This window comes from Mus caroli, chromosome 2 (assembly GCF_900094665.2).
Source record: "Mus caroli chromosome 2, CAROLI_EIJ_v1.1, whole genome shotgun sequence".
Classification (NCBI taxonomy): Eukaryota; Metazoa; Chordata; class Mammalia; order Rodentia; family Muridae; genus Mus; species Mus caroli.
Window position 1 is genome coordinate 25,010,081 of NC_034571.1, and position 21,027 is coordinate 25,031,107.

A 21,027-nucleotide genomic window follows, 5' to 3' on the forward strand; every position below is an offset into this window, starting at 1 on the left:
TTTTTGGTTTTTTCGAGACAGGGTTTCTCTATGTAGCCCTGGCTGTCCTGGCACTCACTTTGTAGACCAGGCTGGCCTCGAACTCAGAAATCCTCCTGCCTCTGCCTCCCGAGTGCTGGGATTAAAGGCGTGCGCCACCACGCCCGGCATAAGAGTTTTTAATTTTAATGCCTTGTTTAAAAAAATGATTAATGTTTATTTACAAAATAACCTAAGAGCCATTTTTAGCCTCTTGAGGCCCAAAATTTAATCATATGTTATCTTTCTATTTAGATGAACTGTGTGTGGAAGCGCTTTGCCGAATGGAACAAAACAATTGCTCCTTTCAGGTTTTTGACAAATATCCAGGCATCTATTTGTTTTTGGTTCATCCCAATGAAATGGTGAGTGTGAGTGGTAGGCAGTGCTAGTATTGGCTTTATTAGTTTTAATTATAGACTTAGTATGTATTCTGTTTAAAATATTGGTTAAGGTTTTTACTCTTTTTATATTTGTGCATTTAGGTAGACCGTTATATTATTGGGAGTGTCGTGAATTTAAGAGGGCAGGAGAATACTTGCTGATAGGTGATTGAGTTTAAAAGACAAGAAAAGTAGTTTGCCTTTCAACGTGTCTGTCCCAGTGAGGGTTTCTGTTGTTGTGATAAAGTACTGGTCAAAGCAACTTTGGAAGGAAGGAAAGGATTTGTTTCATAATATACTGCCACATCACAGTCTATCAAAGGAAATCAGGAACCTGGAAGCAGGAACTGAAGCAGATACCATGGAGGAATACTACTTACTGCCTTTCTTAGCATACTTTCATGTACAATCCAGAGCCATCTGTCTAGGGGAGAAGAGATACCACCCATAGTGGGCTCAGCCCTCCCATGTCAGTCATTAAAATGGTACTCCAGGCTTAAGAAGGCTTTTTTTTTTTTGTTTTTAAATTGAGATTTCCTCTTTCGAAATATTTCTAGGTTTGTGTTAGGTTGACAAAATTAACCAGCATAGTATCAAACTGAACTAATAGAAGAGTCCTGCTTTCCTCTCTTTGTTGCTGAGATACATGGAAATGGCATTTAAATATTAATTTTGCTAATAATAAGTGGGATTGAAGGGGTGCAATTATAGGGGATAGGATGGAGCAAGAAAAATTCCAAGGTGCTAGAGATGAGAAAGATAAAATTCAGAGTGGACAAGAACGGATACAGAGATCACCCCTAATCATAGAAACAGGTTGTAAGTGAGACAGCCTACACATACAGTTCCATGTACACTAGCAGTTAGAATGGAGTCAATACTTTACGGCAATTGCTGAAAAGTCTGTTTTGCCAAAATAATGGCAAGAAAAGATGTTTTGCTTTTACACATACTGCAGGGTGTAGTAGTACACGCCTTTAATCCCAGCACTCAGGGGGCAGAGGCTGGTGGATTTCTGAGTTTAAGGCCAGCCTGGTCTACATTAGTTCCAGGACAGTCAGCTACACAGTGAGACCTTGTCTCAGGAAAAAAAAGGAGCATAGCAATAGACTTTTAGTCAAAATGATAGTGAATCAGTTTCTTTCTTTCTAAACAAATGGTAGGAAAAGTCCCCAAAGAGGAAGTGAGGCAGTCAGACTAGGTGTTTCTACAGTCCAGCAATGGAAAAGCATAGTAAGTGATAGAATCCTGTAGACCCTAAGGGATTTGTTATACATGGTATTAGAAATATACTCCAGAAGACAACTAGAACCCCTGTGAAAGTTGACAAAAATATAAGACGCTTATTGATGCTGGGTTTTTATTTTTTTATTTTTTACTTTTTTTTTTTTTTTTTTTTTTGGTTTTTCGAGACAGGGTTTCTCTGTGTAGCCCTGGCTGTCCTGGAACTCACTCTGTAGACCAGGCTGGCCTCAAATTCAGAAATCCACCTGCCTCTGCCTCCCAAGTGCTGGGATTAAAGGTGTGTGCCATCACCGCACGGCGGGTTTTTGTTTTTGTTTTTTTTGTTTTTGAGATGGTCACTGTAGACCATGCTGGCCTTGAACTCACAGAGATTTCACCTGACTTTGGTTCCTGAGTGCTGGAATTAAAGGTGTAGAAGACTATGCCGAGCTTACTAGCTTTTAAAAGCAAGTACCTACAGGAAAAAAGCAGCTATGCTAGCTTTATACTACTATAATAAGTGCTAGAGAGATTTCACTTTGTAAAGGAGGGGTTTTTGGCACTGTAGAGATTTTGTTCCAAGAACACAATTACCTATGAAGCTTTGAACCTCTGGTAGTATCTCATGGATGGGGCAGGTATGTGGCAGAGCAAAACCACTTATCTCATGGTAAGAGTGAAAAAGAAGCCCTGTCCTGCAATTCTGACTGAAGGCATACTCCATGTCCTGAAGAGCTGCCTACAGGCCCTGTTGTTTAAAGGTTCTACCTCTTGATAGTGTTGAAGAGATTTTGTTGTTGGGCCTTAGGCACACTAGGCAATGCTCTGTCACTGAGCCTATAAACTAAGCTCTGTAGCACCTGCGTCTTTAGAGGACATTTCAGGTTCCAAACTCTGAGATATAGGTCTCATCATAGCCATGTACTGGACCAAACACTTGCAGCTTGATGACTGAGTTCATAGACAAGACATCCTAAGCTGCTGATGCTAAACTTGGTTATGTAGTTGGACTGAGTACTGCTGGAGTCAGTCCCAAATGTGTAGCTAGAAAGAGGGCTGGTTATAGGTGAGGGGAACACAGAATCCCTCCATGTAACAACTTGAAAACTAAATCTGAAAAAACATAAAATAGATGTTGAGATGTACTGTTGAAACCAGCTCTGTTGGCTTCTCTGTTAAGATCAACTTCTGAAGAACTTGAGAGAACTGGGACAAACTCTGGGCTGAAAAGGTCTGTTGGGTTGTGTTATGAAAGGGTAAGATCCCTCCCTGCTCTCTGGCTGTAGATAAGATGGGAAAGGTATAAGGTTTTGCTTTCAGTTCTTCCTGTTGCTATGGGTTAGCACTACTTGTTCACATTCCTGAATTCAAAGTTCTGTTGAAGTAGAGATAGGAGTGAAATGAGGGCAGTACAGAACACTGATGCTTAAGACACTGATAGGTGTCTGGGGACCAGCTTAGCACCTCTGATGACTTTAATATTGTGCCTCCTCAGGCTCATGGAGGGAAAATGCAGCCTTGACCTGTTTGCTACTGCTTTCTGACCTGGGCACTAAATCCTTGGGGATGTAGCTCCGTCAGAGTGCTTGTCTAGTATGCATAAATCCCTGAGGTTGATCCCTTTCATGGCACAATACCACCCATGGTAGTAGTGCACACTTAAATATTAGCACTTGGGAGTGGAAAAGTTCAGGTCATTCTCAGCTATGCAGCAAGTTCTAGGTCAGATGGGGATAAACAGAAGACCCTATCTTAAGAGAAAAGGGATTTAGGATATGTGATAATAAAAATGAGTACCTATGTATGTTTCAAAAATGTATTACTCAGTAAAGACCAGATTGAGCAAATCTTAGAAAGAAGATAAAATTTAATGCATATGAAGGATGGTAGTGTTAAAAATAAAGAAGAAGATAAAAAGAAAATAAAGAAATAGTGGAGACAACTTCACTGGAGAAAATAAGACCATGGAGAACCTGTGAAGATTTTCAGGAGAGAGAAAGGCAACTCCAAACATGTGCAGAATAGTGAAAGAGGAGGATCAAAGCAAAATTTGAAAAAAAAAATTTATTTTTATTTATATGAGTACAGGCAGCTGTCTTCAGACACACACAATGACAAAAACAGAACTATATGAAAAATGCTTTTCTCACATGGGGTGAGAGTGAAAGACCCCCGGAGGGCAGACCCTCACTCAAGCCTCGGGACAGCCGCGTACCCAAGAAGACACTGAGACCGAACTTAAGATGTAGAGAGTAAGATTTAATAAAGCAACAACAAGGAAGCACATAAAAGCACATAAACCAGCTCTGGGGTCGAAACTCATACACCAGGCATGGTGTAGAGGAGATTCGACGACCACCCAAACTTTTCTCAGGCTTATATAGAAAAAAAGCCAAGGGGGGAGCAGGGTAGGAAAAGTACAAGTTTGCGTGACTGAGGGGTTTTGCCAAGGTGTTTTACGTAACCAAGGGGTCGTGTCCTATATTTTGGCAATGTACCCGATCTATTGGAACATTCTGGGGTTGTACCAGGAGGCCCTTATCTAAAAAATGTTCTTGGAACAGTCCTCAGTTGGGAGGGGTAGGACTAGGTTTGTTCCAGGAGACCCTTATCTAAAAAAAATGTTCCTGGAACAGTCTTCAATTGGGAGGGGGTCGGACTCTGGGGTGAAGAGTTCAGGAATGTACTCTGGGGTGAAGGGTTCAGGAGTGTTCCGGGAGCAATCTCCAGATGGGAGGGGTAGGACTCTGAGTTGAAGAGTTCAGGAAGAGTTCAATAATTTTCCTCCTTCAAGAGAAGACAAGGACTTTTTAAAAAAAATTATTTATCTTATATATATGAGCACACTGTAGCTGTCTTCAATCACACCAGAAGAGGGCATCCGATCCCATTACAGATGGTTGTGAGCCACCATGTGGTTGCTGGGAATTGAACTCAGCAGTCAGTGCTCTTAACCGCAGAGCCATCTCTCCAGCCCTTATACAAGGTTCTTGAAGATGTTTTACACAGTGACTTTTACTAAACAGCACGTAGAGGAGGAGTCAGAGATCATGCAAACACACACAGTTGGCTGATTATTGATAATGTGGATGTTAGAAGCCTTTGTATAAAAATGAAACCAAAAATTTGAGTTCAGGTTGGGCTTGTAGTTTTAGCCTGTAATCCTAGTGTTTGGCAGGCTGAAGGATGGAGATGCCACACATCAGAGGCCAGTCTAATCTACATAGTGAGTTCCAGGCTTCTTATGTTACAGAGTCAAACCAAGTTTCAAGTAGAAAGGGTCTGGGGGGTAGCAGGGGGTAGACCAAGTAAAAGGAAAGTGCATGTCCCTGACTTGGTTTAGGTATCCTGAAATGTAAATGGGATTGAGAGCGGAAACTAGCAGAAGGCATCACCCTAAGGGCACAGGCAAACGTGGATTATTTTTTTAAAAAGAAGGCATGCTGTAAATGAAGTCGGAGGTGATGGTAGATGGAAATGACCAAGATATATTTGTACAATAAGAAATTTTTAAAGAATAAAAAGTATTAAAGGGGGGGCTGGAGAGATGGCTCAGGGGTTAAGAGCACTGTTTGTTCTTTCAGAGGTCTTGAGTTCAATTCTCAGCAACCACATGGTGGCTCACAACCATCTTTAATGAGATCTGGTGCCCTCTTCTGGCCTCCAGAAGAATGCCTGGAAAAATCTTTAAAAAAATGAAGAAATCTTTGAAAGAAAAAAAAAAAGAAAAAGAAAAAGTCTTTAAAAAATCTTTTTTTAAAAAAAGTATTAAAGGAAAAAGTTCATGTATAAAAATAGGTTTGAGCCAGATGAACTTAGCTAAAGAATAAATTAGCTTATAGAAGTCTTTTGTGTATTGCTTCTAATAGACATATCTAAAATGTAAGTGAGCACAAAAGATTGATGGAATAAATGGAAAATTACCAAATGCTTATAATAATGTTAAATAGATATTAACATAGAACAGGTTCCTGCTAGTCTTTAAGAATGAAAATGATTGTTTCATAAATGATGTATAGTTTGTTTGAATCAGGATTAAAGGTCTATATGCAGTAATATAATCCCCGGTTGATCAGTCTACTGAACTCTGTAACTAGGAGATTTTCTTTGTTCATTGTTCATTGAATTAATGAACCTACAATGTTATTATAATACAATTACTCAGGTTCGGCGATGGGCTATTCTGACTGCAAGAAACCTGGGGAAGGTGGACAGAGATGACTATTACGACTTACAGGAAGTTCTAACTTGCCTTTTTAAAGTCATTGAGCTGGGGCTTTTGGAAAGTCCAGACATTTACACATCTTCTGTGCTTGAAAAAGGCAAACTGATCCTTTTGCCTGCACACATGTATGATACTACCAACTACAAAAACTATTGGCTAGGTGAGTATTATTATTACATGGACATGTCTTCTCTAGTGTTCTGAGCACAGAGCAATCTGAGCAATTTTCTTATTACAAAGTTTCATGGTTCCTAGTTCTTTTTTTTTTTGTTTTTTGACACAGGGTTTCTCTGTGTAGCCCTGGCTGTCCTGGAACTCACTTTGTAGACCAGGCTGGCCTCGAATTCAGAAATCCGCCTGCCTCTGCCTCCCAAGTGCTGGGATTAAAGGCATGCGCCACCACGCCCTGCGGTTCCCAGTTCTTGTTCCTTTGCTAAATTAGCTTAAATATTAAATATCATTTATTCTAAATGCCTTCCATACAGATACATTTTCAAACCCTGGCAAGTCTTTTGTTTGAAGTAGAAGTGTCAGTCTGATGTTGATTATTTCCATGTTGTGAGAGATATTTGCAAGTCACTATTTCATTAATCGCTGTTCTTCAAAGTTATATGTCATGGTTGGTAGCAGTTTTCTTAGTGGTATATGAACTGTATACAACATATATGAATGTTTGAGGCATCTTCAGTTTTATGAAATTCAGGTTGTGTGGTAGTCATCTTAGAAATCACCTTCTACCAAGGTTCCCATCACTTACCTGTTTTACAGAGAAAGTGTCAAGTGCTATGGTTGGGGAGTGGTGCTTACGGTAGGTACCTCAGCCTTCAACAGCTGTGAGGGGAGCTGAAGTCTGCTGCTTGACTTGCTGCCCTGCTTTATTTCTGCTAGCTAAGACAACTATTTAGTATAGTGCTGTTACAGCAGTCTGGTAACTGGAATCATCTTACAGGTATTTGCATGTTGTTGACTATTCTTGAGGAGCAAGCCATGGATTCACTGTTGCTGGGCTCAGACAAGCAAAATGATTTTATGCAATCAATTCTTCACACCATGGAGAAGCAATCGGATGGTAATATACTTTACTTACAAAATGCTTTTGAATAATACTATGATGGTGTACTTTTAAAAATGTTGGTGTCACTAGGCAGAGTGATGCCACACACTTTTAATCCTAGCACTAGAAGGCAGAGGCAGGCATGGATCTCTTGAGTTCAAGGCCATCCTAGTCTATAGAGAAAGTTCCTGGATAACCAGGGATACACAGAGAAACCCTGTTTTGAAAAGCCAAAATATAAAAAGTAAGTTTGTGTCACTATAAGAATTAGGGTTATGCCAGGCAATGGTGGCGCACGCCTTTAATCCCAACACTCAGGAGGCAGAGGCAGGCNGATTTCTGAGTTCGAGGCCAGCCTGGTCTACAGAGTGAGTTCCAGGACAGCCAGGGCTACACAGAGAAACCCTGTCTCGAAAAACTCAAAAACAAAACAAAACCCAAAACACAAAACCAAAACCAAAAACCAAAACCAAAAAAAAAAGAAAAAAGAATTAGGGTTATAAGAGTGTGGAGAAAAGAACTTCAGGCTTCAGGCGTGCCGAGGAAGTGCTTTAGCACAGTCTGACCAGGGATTGAGTTAGCTCATAGATTCAGACTTTAACTTGCAAAGGACTCCTTAGACTTTAATTTAACTCCTATCTCTTTGCTAGAGGAAATGAGTCCAGAGAAGTTAGTTTAATTTTCCATTATGTAAACCAGAGTCTCTGGGAGATTTATTTGCAAAAAGCATGTCACTTAACAGTAGGAAGAGCCTTGCCAATCATAAGAGTCCATCTTTGCTTACTACTTCATTGGTCTCTTTCCTTTTTTTGTTTTTTATTTTTGTTTTTAATTAATGTATATGAGTATACTGCAGCTGTCTTCAGACACACCAGAAGAGGATATTGGATCCCATTATAGATGATTGTGAGCCACCATATGGTTGCTGGGAATTGAACTTGGGATTTCTGGAAGAGCAGTCAGTGTAACTGCTGAGCCATCTCTTCAGTCCCTCATTTATCTCTTGATTCTCTAGGGTGGCACTGTCCAAAATAACCACCAGACTGAAAATTAATTAAAAAAGAAAAAAATCTAGTTTTTCATTACCATTAGCCATATTTTCAAGGCTCAGTGGGTACTAGACATTATAAACCCACAACATTTTCATCACCACACACAGTCTACTCTAGATGCTTGGAAAATGAAGCCAGCAACTTAATTCAGGAAAAACATGAAGTTGAGGCTAGCTTGCATTATGTAGTGAGACTGTCTCTAAAATACTTAAGCAGCCTTCCACCATTCCATCCCATCCCCCAAAAGAAAAGTTATCCTGAAATATATAGTCATATTATTTATTAGACTCCAGCTTTTCCTGGGTTGTGAAGCTGATGGTTGAGCTAAACTGATCATAGGAGACCTGAAAAAGGAATGCATCAGTAAAGACCAAGTGTGTCAGAACCTATGAGAATATCCTTCACTTGGCTTTTGGAAAGTTGCTTGGTGATAAAACTCTGTTTATTTCTAGATTTATATCGAGATTCTAGAAGAAATCACACTATTTTTCTGATAGCAAATATTTTCTTGCTAGATTATGCTATTGATAATGGATTTGCCAGCATATATTATGAACGTTGTTCATTTCTTTCCCTGTGTCTGTACATAGTCTTCAAGTGTTGCCATAGGCTGGGCCTAGTCAGCCCCCCTCAATCTGTGGGAATCAGGGGTTCCGGCAGATGGGCACAGAGTCGGAGGGAATTGACCGACAGATGCAGACACAAGAGAGTGTGAGAAAGTGTGCTGGATTTGAATGTAATTTGTCAAATCGAGCATCAAACTTTTTATACTGAAGAAAATAGGGAAGTTAGGTGACACATCAGCCAGGTACAATAAGGTTACCTGATTCTTACATAAAACAGAGGAATGCAACATGGCAGGCCTGGCAGGAACCAGCTGGGATAAAATTTAGTGTTAACAGCTGGAATTAAAAGCAGCCCCACCTAAGGTCAGTTTAATCTTAGAAGCCAGGGGCAAGGGCTTTGTGCCCTTGCCGCAGTTCCTATTCTAGTCTATTGTATAATCCACCGTCCCCCTAGGCCATTGTAAATTCCTGTGTATGGGTGTAACTCAGCTATCTATAGTTCTAAGTATCTACCCTGGTTCCTCCTTAGATCACAAACTTCCTTCCTAGATAATGGTAAATTTCTGTGTAGGCCATTGATTTAGCTATCCATGCCCAGGGTTGGCTCAAGGACTGACTGCCTAGGACTAGTGAAGAATCTAACTTAGCTATATGTCAAAAATTCAATCCTTAGAAGCACTTATAATAAAGCAATATTAAGGAAAAGCACACAGATCCGTTTACCAACTAAAGCAAGGACATTGGAGCATTCGTTATACAGGATGCCATGGTTCCAGGAGACTAAGTTTCTGTGACCTTTTCTCCTCGGGACCTCGATTTTCAGCTTGTCAGGCGGGTCACTACTGGAGTGGATGTAGCAAAGTGTAAATTCTTAAACTTTTCATAATTGTCTTCATTCACATGACTATATTCTTCCTTATATGAGGTTTTACTAAATGTAAGGCACCATCAGAGGTTGTATACAATATGCCTAAGGAAATCTACCCGAGATAAGTCCTTTTGGTTGGGGGTGATAGAGTACTTGCCTACTTTGCCCAAGGCCCTGGGTTCTGCCCCAGCACTGAAGAACAAATGCCAACCAAAGTTTGAAAGGTCTGTGAGAAGTAAAGCGAAGGGTCAGAGGCACCTAGTCACTCTGAGAGATAAAGTAGGCTGTACTGCTGCCTCCACGGAGTGCTCCGGGAATCAGACACTTGGGAAAGTTAACATAGTATGGAATCTAGTAAAGATGGTTAGGAATTTGATAGGCAGTGCTGGCAGAGAAGGCATTCTGGTAATATCTGCAAATAACTGATTTGTTTTTGCTTATAAACAGATTATGGGTATATGAAAAATTAAGCTTGGAAACAACAAAATGCTGTTACATAGTAAGCAAAATTAAGAATCTTGCTGGAGCAGAATTTTTTTAGATTCTGGGCCTTATTTAGATAATAAATACCATTTATTCTTTTACTCTTTCAAACAGTACTTAGAATGAGAAGGGGCGGGGGAGAGAAGACTTCTTTTTTTTTTTGGTTTTTCGAGACAGGGTTTCTCTGTGTAGCCCTGGCTGTCCTGGCACTCACTTTGTAGACCAGGCTGGCCTCGAACTCAGAAATCTGCCTGCCTCTGCCTCCCAAGTGCTGGGATTAAAGGCGTGCGCCACCACGCCCCGTGAGAGAAGACTTCTTAATCATCAGTTTGTTTCTCATTAATTATTTACTTTTTGCAAAGAGATTATAGTTTTTGAAAATTTGTAAATCAGGTATAATGGCCCACGCCTTTAATCCCTGTGCTTGGGAGGCAGAAGCATGTGGAACTTTGTGAGTTCGAGGCTATTCTGGTTTTCAGAGGGACTTCCAAAACAGCCAGGGCTACACACAGAGAAACCCTGCCTGTCTCAGAAAAAGCAAAACAAAACACTTTAATAAATTAGACATCACTTTAAATTACTGCTATTTTCTTTCATTCTTGCTATTTTGGCTGACTAAGAATATTTCCAATATATCTTAGAATGTTTTTCTTACTGTTTTTTATTTTAGTAATTGTTTTATTTTATTTCAGATGATAGCATGGATCCTTTCTGGCCAGCATTACACTGTTTCATGGTGATTCTTGATCGCCTTGGATCTAAGGTGTGGGGTCAGCTTATTGACCCTATTGAAGCTTTTCAAACCATCATTAACAACGAGAGCTACAACAGAGAGATCCAGAATATACGGAACAGCTGCATAAGGTGCGGTAAATGTTAGAATTTAAAATAACATACTGTAGCTCGTTTTCTAAGATTTTTTTTTTTCCCTCTTCTCCAACCCCTTTCATTTCAGTAATTTCTTTTTATTCTTAATATTTAAGGACCAAGTTAGAACCGGAGCCACATTTTGATGATATGGTGACGTGCAGCCAGATTGTTTATAACTTTAATCCTGAAAAGACCAAAAAGGTATAGAACATTTTTAAAGCTGAAGTGACTCTGTAGAGACACGGTTCTGTGTAGTGACTGGTTGTTGACTTTATGATGTTTAGTTAGTCTGAATCCACTGTTTCATATAGGCCCTTTGGTGTGGCTGATGCATTTCATATGGGGTACATGAACTCTAACTGCAGGGGTAGTTTGGTAGGAGTAGTAGTAATCAAGCCAACTAATAGGAAGGCTTAAGTATGTGAAGATGTGGATTTGCATTTTCTTGAAGCAATTTTATAATTCAAATGACATTAAGTACATCATATTGGAGAGCAGAAGACTAAAGCTGCAGATTATATTCCTTTTCTACAGATTGGGTGTTGACACCATTGATACTTGTTTATCTGAATATTTATCATTTTTCCATTTAGGATTCTGGGTGGAGATCAGCCATTTGTCCAGATTATTGTCCAAACATGTATGAAGAAATGGAAACATTAGCCAATGTACTTCAGTCAGATATTGGTCAAGATATGCGTGTTCATAACAGCACCTTTCTGTGGTTCATACCTTTTGTTCAGTCACTCATGGATCTTAAGGATTTGGGTGTGGCTTACATAGTAGAAGTTATTCATCATCTATACTCAGAAGTCAAAGATGTCCTCAACCAGACAGATGCTGTGTGTGACAAAGTCACTGAGTTTTTTATTCTGATTTTAATATCAGTGATTGAGCTGCATAGAAATAAAAAATGCTTGCATCTGCTGTGGGTGAGTTCTCAGCAGTGGGTAGAAGCTGTTGTGAAGTGTGCCAAGCTTCCTACTACCGCATTTGTACGGAGTTGTGAGAAGTCACCTGGAAATACCTCCAGAGGAACAGCAATAATGTCGTCCTTGGCGTTGCATTCGGTGCAGTCTAACTCTGTCCAGCTTGCTTGTGTACAGTTGATTAGAGGTCTCCTCAAAGAAGGTTATCAGCTTGGTCAGCAAACACTTTGTAAGCGGTTCTGGGATAAACTTAACTTATTCCTTCGAGGAAATTTGTCTCTGGGTTGGCAATTGACTGGTCAAGAAACCCATGAGTTACAAATGTGTTTGAAACAAATAATTAGAAACATAAAATTCAAAATGCCCCAATATAGCACTTTTGGGGATTCAACTTCTACATTTAAAACCCCTCCATCTTTCAAAGAAGAAAGTGATATAATAGACAGGAAGCATAAAAAAACCACTTATTGCTTGGAAAATTGCAGTCCAGTATCTTCTAAAGAGCCAATGAAAGCTGACACCCATCGAGTATTGATGAAAGTAAATACTACAGAAGAGGAGAACTTGAAGCAGCATTACATTGATTTGAATGAAGAAGAGCCTCTTCCAGCTGAGTTGTGCTTGAAGCAGAAAAGTGAGGCTCTTTTTTCTGAAAGTGCTCAAGAGCAAGTTAAAATAAGCACAGAGAAGTCTGGAAAAGAAAGCTCTTCATATGCACCACCAAATAGTACTTCAAAAAATGGTCCAGAATGGGGATGTGACAGAGGAGTGATAATGCCAGCACATTCATTGACTGATTCTAGCAGTGATTTTATGGAACAGGTATCTACATCAAATGGAGATGTCTCATTAAAGGATGGCTCTGTTGGTAAAACTTCAAAACCAAGTTTCAAATTACAGAAAGATGAAATTTGTGCAAAGTTATCACATGTCATAAAGAAGCAAATCAGGAAAAGTACTTTGGTAAATAATATCAATCTAGAGGAAAATGCAGCTATATCTGACCTTGAGAACTGTTCAGGAACAGATAGAGGAGCTCTAAAGGAAGATAGCATTGGACACAATGTGCCTTCAGACCCTGTTCTGGATGACAAGCATGAAGAGGAAAAATCTCAAAACAGTTCATTATTCAAGAAAGAGATAAAGAGTGAGGGGTTGGATAATAGTAGTTCTGACAATGAAGACAAGCTTGAAGTCCAAGAAGGCCATGCTGACGATGATTTGGTATCATTTACAGAAGTTACTGATACACTGGTGAAAACTCCATGTGAGGGTCCTGTAAAGATGGTAGTTGAATCAAGAGATAAGGAAATGAGAGCAAGTACAGTGTTGACTTCTAACTTGGTAGAAGGGCAGGTGCCTCATGACAGTAGCAAACCTTTGGTCGCAGGTCGTCAAATAGACCTCTGTAACATAACTTTAATATCTCAAACCACTGTTATTCAATTTCCATCAGATTTAAGTAAACAGAATTCATTTCAGCTACAAAAAGATGATAAAAGATGTTTGACAGCTAACCAAAACAGTGCTGCCACCTGCCATGGGCAAGTTATTGTTATTTCAGATTCTGACGAAGAAGAGGATGAGGATGAAGATGATGAAGATGAAAGAAGTTGTAGTGAGGAAAACATCAAACAGAGTAAAGCATGCATAGGGAAAGACTGTTCAGAGCAGCATGGTTTGGCAGTTAATCCCAATGTGGAGAAGAAGCTTGTGAAAGAGGAAGAAACAACGTGCCCTGTAGAATTTGAAGACTCTGAATCTCAGGTTTTTGAGTTTGAAAGCTCATCTGAAGTCTTTTCAGTTTGGCAAGATCATAAAATAGACAGCAAAAACTCCCTTCAAGGGGAACAAAAGAGCTGTGTAACTCATGTAGCTGATAGTACAAACAATAACTTGGGTTGTGGTGACTCTGTGTCTGAAGAGGTTGTTAGAAACAAAGCAGAGGGAGTTAAGGAGCATGCAGGACCACATAGTAGTGTTTCTGCTGAGGAATTTTGTAAAACTGGAGTAAAAAAACCTAAGAGGAAACGCCGTGACAAAGTTACAGCTGAAGATCCTCAGAGGCCTTCCTCTTCTGTTGGAACTGAACAATTGCCTGATCGCAGAGATCTTACTGAAAGTGATTTAAAGAGTGCAGACATGGGGATGGCAACTCCCAGTTCAAGTGTTGAGAGAGATTCTACAGTTTTACAGAAGTCTATAAAATCTAGAACTCACTCAAAACCTGTTAGGAAAGTTCCAGCCTCTAAGGCAACTAAGAAAACACACTCAGACACCAGAAGAGGACAGTCTAAGAGTTCACGTTACATAAGTTGTAGAACTTCTCCTGCTATTGTGCCACCAAAGAAGTTTCGTCAGTGTCCAGAGCCAACTTCAACAGTTGAAAAACTTGGTCTGAAAAAAGCCCCTCGGAAGGCATTTGAGTTGTCCCAGAGGTCTCTGGAGTGTATAGTCCAATTACGTGACCATGGGAAGACTGTTGGAGTAGTTAACGCCCCCAAGAAAGCTAAATTAATTTCTCCTCAGACTCTTTCTATCAAAAATAATAAGAAGCTTCTGACAAGCCAGGATCTTCAATTTCAAAGGCTTATGAGATCCAGATCACATCAAAAACGAGACTTTGATTACAAAAATACTGTAAGATCAGTGTCACGCATAGTACAGGGATCAGATGTACTTGAAGCAGACTCTGATGAGCCAGATGATCATCGAGTAAGTGAGCCACTTGCCATCAGTAATGAAAAACAGTTAGCAAAATGCATGCTTTCCAAAGCAGAAGTGGCAGAAGCCTCTTCTGATCCTTGGGTGACAGGTATAACTTGTCTTGTGAACCAGTGTGAATCTAGAGTGTTAAGTGGAGGAGTGCCAACAGATGTGGTGATGTCCTCTGCTTCAGAGGACCCTGTGGACGGAGGTGCTCTCACAGTTCAAGTTGGGGAGGTGGCACCTGTGAAAGCTGCAGAGCCAGAGTCTAGTAGTGATACAGATGATGACAATTTATTCCTAACACAACATGATCCTCAAGATATGGATCTGTGCTCACAGTTGGAAAATAAAACCATTATCGTGGCTCATAAAAAAGACACAGTACAGAGAGAAGATTCTTTAAGTCGGCCTCAGTTGGAGTCTTTGAGTATCCCAAAGTGTAAATACAAAGACTGTGTCGAAACTACAAAAAACAAGGCGGAATACTGCCCAAGACACTCTGAAGCTAAAGCAGCAGATGACGGCCTGTTCCGTAAACCTGGCTTGCCTCTTTCTGTAGCCAGGCCCTTGAGACCTACTACTACCAAGATATTTAGTTCAAGCAGCGCTTCACGAACTGCCAATCTTTCCAAGTCTTTGGAAAGTACTACACTTCAGTCAGCACTAAAAAATAAGTCAAGTGGAGAACAGCCTAATTTGAAGGTGACACCACCCTCTTCCATGGGTTCTCAGAAGCCAGTGGCTGAGGTGAAAAGTCTATGCAATATTTTTCATTTTCAGACTCCAAGCAGTTCCAGCAAACAGAGTTACAAGCTTACATTTAGTGAGAACAGGCCTACATCAGCTGCTTCTCCAGTGAATATTCTGTTGCCATCACAGTCTATCTTTGACACCTTCATTAAAGAGGTCTTAAAATGGAAATACCAAATGTTTTTGAACTTTGATAAGTGTGGTGCTCCAACAAGTCTCTGTCAGTCTATCTCAAGACCTGTGCCTGTCCGATTTCAAGATTGTGCAGAATATTTTAATGTTTTTCTACCTTTGATTATATTGAATGCTTTTGAAACAGTAAGTATTCTTTAATTCTTTGCCCCTACTGTAGATAGAGAAATGGTTATAAGCATATAGCTAGCTTTCTAAGTTTCTATAAGAGTGAGTCTATACTCACTACAGTGAGAAGGTATTGGAAGGTTTGGAGTTGGTCAGTATTTAGACCAGGGACTAGTAATACACAGTAGCTTATACTTACCCAAGATCCTTGGTTGTTGGGTAGAGAATAAACTGGAAAGGCTAACAGATCTAGTAGACTAGTTATAGGTTGGTTACAGCAACTTGAGGGTAAAATGATAGTGGCTTTGGGTGGTAGCTGTGGAGATGGAAAGGCTATAAGGGTACATTTTAGAATATATGACTGATGAGTGGAAATTGAAAAGATGACTGTTTGGAGGCTTAACCTGGTTATGTTATGTTTACTGTCTGCCAGGATTGAGGTAGAACTTGAATTCACCTCTCCTGGTTTCTAGGCTGGAGCAGTACATGGCAGGAAAGCTCCTCTGGATGTTTCTAGCCAAAAATGATGCAGTGTGACGATGGGGTTGTGTGTCGTCCCCCACCCCCACCCCAAGAGGAGTAGCTGCTTGGTTAACTTTGAGTAGAAGCCGCTCAGCACTAAGAATTGTTGGTTACCAGGAACTGAGGGCCAGTTGCAGATTTAGCTGCTTGACTCAAAAAGTTATTGTAAAACAAAACAAAGTCTCAAAGGTCATTTTTTGTTGTTTGTTTGCTTGTTTAAAAAGTGTTAAATAGCCCTTTTACACTAGTAATTTTTCTTTCATAAATTTGGGCTTAGGAGTAGTCATTTTTAACTCACAAAAGATCTCAAAGATACTTGTGGGTTTGATTTGAGCCTTTGGAAGACTACTAGTACGTGTGACATATAGAAACCAACAGGAAGAATGCTGGTGCCAATATTGCAGAGGTTGAGAGAAATGTAGGGCAGATAATCTCATTGTGAAGTAGGTACAAGCAGTGTGAAGATCTAGCATCGCATGAACAGTATCAGAAGCACAGGTGACTGCTGAACATGAAAGGTGTCTTATTTCAACTGAGCAATAGTATTTTTTAGCCTTTAAAAGTTCAGTTAACAAATATAACCAAATGTGACTAATGGCTGCTAACTTGGGCAGGACAGTTGTGGACAACTTGATAAACCTCACAGACTGATTCTTAGGTTTTCACTTGGGATCTGTTCTGCTTTTCCTTCAGCCCACTGGAACATTTTGCTGTTTGTTTGTAGTAGCTTTTAGCATGTTCTTTATTTCTTAGTTTCTTCTTTTACTTTGTGTAGGTGGCACAGGAATGGCTGAGCTCTCCAAATAAAGAGAATTTCTATCAGTTGCAATTACGAAAATTTCCAGCTGACTATAAAAAATACTGGGAGTTTCTGAGTAAGTTCATACGCAACTTGGAATATATAATATGATAACTGGAAATTTTTACTTGAGAGATGCCAGGGGCTGGTAAGGTAGACCAGTGGGACGAGCATGTATAGCTTTCACCAGTAGTACAGACAGTAGCCAGTGATCATATGACGACAGCCATGTAAACTCATCTCATTTAGCTCTTGTTACAATGAGACATGAAGGCAGAAAACATTATTTGAGATAAAAAGAACAAATGGTCAGAAGTTCAGTTATTAGGTTCTGTAATTTTAGTGAATGTGTATGTGATAGAGAAAATATGAACAGATAAAAAGTAAACTGTACATGTACGTATGACTGTATTGTTTTGTTTTGTTTTGAGGTAGACTCTTCTGTGTGTGTCTCCCTGGCTGGCTTGGACCTCAGTAGTAGACCAGGCTGCCCTCATTTCACAAAGATCTGCTTACCTCTGCCTCCCTGAATGCTGAGATTCAAGGCACACTGCATACAACACACCAGACTTTTGTACTATTAAGTCAGTGAAGAGTGACAAGTAAAATACAATGGAAATGAGTGCCTCTTATATACCAAATCTATAATATATCCACAGAGATGTTAGTACATTTATGGTGGAGCTGGCTCTTGTAGATTGTGAGTGAAGCAAGCACTGATAATTGTTAGGAAGCAGCTGTCGTGGGCAGAGGGTTTATAGAGTGGTTTGGGTGATGAATCCTGGAACTTGGGTCGGAAGAACCAACTTTTCACATTCAAATTTTAGAGTTTACAAAAATGTAGAACTTAGACTCCACATAGAGTTTTCAAGAAGCCTTCTCACATGTTAACATCTCACATACATGGAACAGTGATGGAATCAGGGGTTAGCATTGCTATAGTACAGAGTATGAGAGAGACCTCATTCATAACATAGCTGTGGTCCCAGTGATGTCTGTTTTCTGTCCTGGGATCCAATCTAAAGTCCAAACATCTGTAGTTGCACTGTCTTCTCTCAGTCCCCAGTGGTCTAGAGTAGTTCATTCCTCAGCCTGTCTTCACTGCATGTTCTTTATGCCAGTTAGTTTGTAGAACACTCTTTGTTTCCCAGATGTTACCTTAGACTTGAGGTTTTATGCATTTGGTAAAAATAGAACAGAAGAATAGCTTTTCTTGGTGGCAACTCAGTCTGATCACTTGATTGCTGAGTATCTTCTGTGAAGTTACTGTTTTCCACAATCTGTGTTGTGCCCCTTTTTTTCTTCCCTGTTTTTTTTTTTGTTTTTTTTATAATTTGTTTTGGGATTTTAGAATTAGAACCTAGGACCTTTGTATTCCATCAATGAGCTATATTGTAACACAGTTGAAAATTTCTTGTTAAAGATAGTTTTTACAACCCCAACTATGGTTAGGTTTATTCAGTGTTTTCCTTGTGCATGTGCGTGTGCATGTGTGTGTATAGCACCTATGGGAGCCAGAGAACAACCTTAGGGTTTGAAGTAGAATCTCATTGTCCTGGAACTCACCAATTAGGCTAGACTGGCAGGCCAGTGAGCCAGACGGATCTCAGTCTCCTGCTTAACCATACTATATTATTTTAAGCGTGTCTCACCATGACCAGTCTTTTAAAAAACAAAATGGTGTGTGTATGGGTGTGGAAGGCAGATGATGTTGGATTGCTAGAACTAGAGTTAGTTACAGATGGTTATTAGCTATCATGTGAGTACTGGAGGTTGAACCCATGTCCTATAAAAGAGCAGCCCTTCACTGTCCCACCTGTAACATGCCCAGCCTCTATGTGGGTTCTAGGTTTGAAACTCAGGTCCTCAGTGGTTGTGAGATAAGCACTTTGCTGACCGAGCTACCTCCCTCCCCAGTTCTTTGTATGATATGTTAAAGTTCCTTCTTTTAGAAGTTGAGCTCCCTCACTGAATAGAGGGGCTTCCTACCCCACCCCACACCCCCACTCCCTGAAACATTTCCTTAGGCTTCTTTAGTTACTCCTCCCGCTCCTCCTGTTTTTTTTCTTGTGAGTCTCTGGTGTGCTGTCTCTTCTTGCCTTTGTTACAGATTGTAAGAATGGAATTCTACAATCTGTGCACTTGTGTCTTTTGCTGCTTGTATTAACATAACAATATTGATTGTTCATAGTTCTGATTGACTTGTCCCATCTGCCTCATCTCCATTCTTAGTGCTTTAACTCAGTTTCTTAGTGCTCAGCTGACTGGGTTGACGTGAACCTTTTTATTGTAGTGCTTGCTTTATTTTCCTAGTCTTGCTTACTTTATATCCCTTGTGTGGAATGCCATTAGTAGCTTTATAGTATCTTTGTGTACTTAGATCTGTTTCTGAGTTTCTTGAGCCTGTGATTTTGAAATTGGAGAACACAAGAGAGAACTCTGTGGTTAAGAACCAGTAGAAAGACCTGGGTGGAGTGGTGGAGCATATCTTTAATCCCACTACTCAGGAAACACAGGCAGGAAGACAGCCTGGTCTACAGAGTAGTGAGTTCCACGACAGTCAGAACTACACAGAAAAATCTTATATTAAAAACAAACCCAGTAAAAAGTCAGGCCTGATGGCACATGCTATAATACTAGCACTTGAGAGGCTAAGGTAAGAGGGTAAAGGGTTCAGGATCACAGGGAAGGAGAGATAACTTAGTTAAAAAGTACTTGTTGCTTTTGAAGAAGATCCAGATTCTATCCCTAGTACCCATGTGGTAACTCACAACCATACATAACTCCAGTTCTAGAATCCAATAGGGATGCAGGTGGTACATATATATACATCATGTAGGCCAAAGATTTATATACATAAAATGTTGGGGTTCAGGAATTGCCACACAAACCATTAAGCAGCCATCTCAGTTAAGCAAGAATAGTTTATTTAATGCACACCCCAAGACTGATTTATCAGGACTCAGGATTCCAGTTGTGGTACTAGTTTGTTCTTAGGGCAGGCTTTTTATAGGAAAAGCCAAGTTCAAAAGTAAGATGGCAAGGGTGAAGGCTTATGACATTTTGGCTAACTTGACAAAGTACTATCAGCTGACTTTTAAGTTGATTGGTCCTAAGTGAGGTAAGAGGAGTGGTGAGTGGGTGGTGAACAGGGGGGTTTCAGAGCACTGAGATAGCAGCATAAGTGATACAATCATAGTGTTAGGATCTTCTAGAATTTTTCAGTGTCAGCTATAGATAATTACTTCTGGGAAGCAGAGTCAGACCCTGAACTTAATTTCATTTTATAAGCAAAATGGAGATTGAATAAAAAATAGCTACAGTGATGTTAAAAGGAGCAGGCCTCAACATAAAGTAACTCTAAAAAGTGGGCAGTGGTTAATCCCAGCACTTGGGAGGCAGAGGCAGAAGTGAGTTCCAGGACAGCAGGACAGCCAGGGCTATACAGAGAAACCCTGTCTCAAAAAACCAAAAAAAAAAAAAAAGAAAGTTAACTCTAAAAAAGATCAGGGTCAGCCAGGACTACATAGTACGACTGTCACAGCTAAGAAAAGCTAGAATGAACCTTATGGAAAGTGTGTCTGCTACTTTTCAGTATTCTGTTTTGCTTTGTAGAAATTTTCTTTTAACTTTGATTTGAAATGATTATATTCACTCTTACTGTCCTCCCTCTAGCTCCCCAAAGAACCCTATATTATAACCCTCCTTCCTTTTGTAACATATTGTTTTCTTTTCAAGACAGGGTTTTCTGTAGTCTTGACTGTCCTAGAACTCACTTTGTAGATCAGGCTACCCTCCAATTCACAGAGATCCTCCTTCTTCTGCCTTCCAAGTGCTGGGATTTTAAAGGCTTCCATCACCTTCTGCCCCCTTGTTTTTCATACCTTATAGAATCCTGTAATGAATAATTACAATTGTATTTTTGAAAGTGAGTTAAAAGTTTTTGTGAGCTGTCATGTGGGTGTTGGGAATTGAACTCAGGTCCTCTAAGAAGAGCAGCCAGTGCATGTTACTTTGTACTTTTTGGAGGGTGGGGGGTGAGGGTAGAGTGGAGTTTGAGACAGGGTTTCTCTGCATAGCTCTTGGTTGTCCTGGAATTCTGTAAACCAGCCTGGCTAGGATTCAAGAGATTTATCTGCCTGAGATTAAAGGCATGCACCACCACCACCACCACCCAGCTGATTCCTTTAAATCTCTCTAAGGCCACTTGGTGCTACTTTTCTGTGCCTGGATGTGTGGTCATCCACTGGAACCTGTGGAATCTTTTTTTTTTTT

The 21,027-nt window shown here is 40.1% G+C and overlaps 1 protein-coding gene across 5 annotated transcripts in view; it reads left to right on the top strand.

The window, feature by feature from the left end:
* Setx (senataxin) overlaps positions 1 to 21,027 on the top strand; it is a 57,821-nt gene that overhangs the window by 8,916 nt on the left and 27,878 nt on the right. For all 5 annotated transcript variants that reach the window (XM_021156936.2, XM_021156942.1, XM_021156939.2 and 2 more), the window contains 7 exons: positions 274 to 383; positions 5,791 to 6,010; positions 6,800 to 6,919; positions 10,566 to 10,737; positions 10,857 to 10,944; positions 11,337 to 15,449; positions 16,729 to 16,828. In XM_021156936.2, coding sequence (XP_021012595.1) covers positions 274 to 383; positions 5,791 to 6,010; positions 6,800 to 6,919; positions 10,566 to 10,737; positions 10,857 to 10,944; positions 11,337 to 15,449; positions 16,729 to 16,828 — 4,923 coding nt within the window. The remainder of the gene's footprint in view (positions 1 to 273; positions 384 to 5,790; positions 6,011 to 6,799; positions 6,920 to 10,565; positions 10,738 to 10,856; positions 10,945 to 11,336; positions 15,450 to 16,728; positions 16,829 to 21,027) is intronic.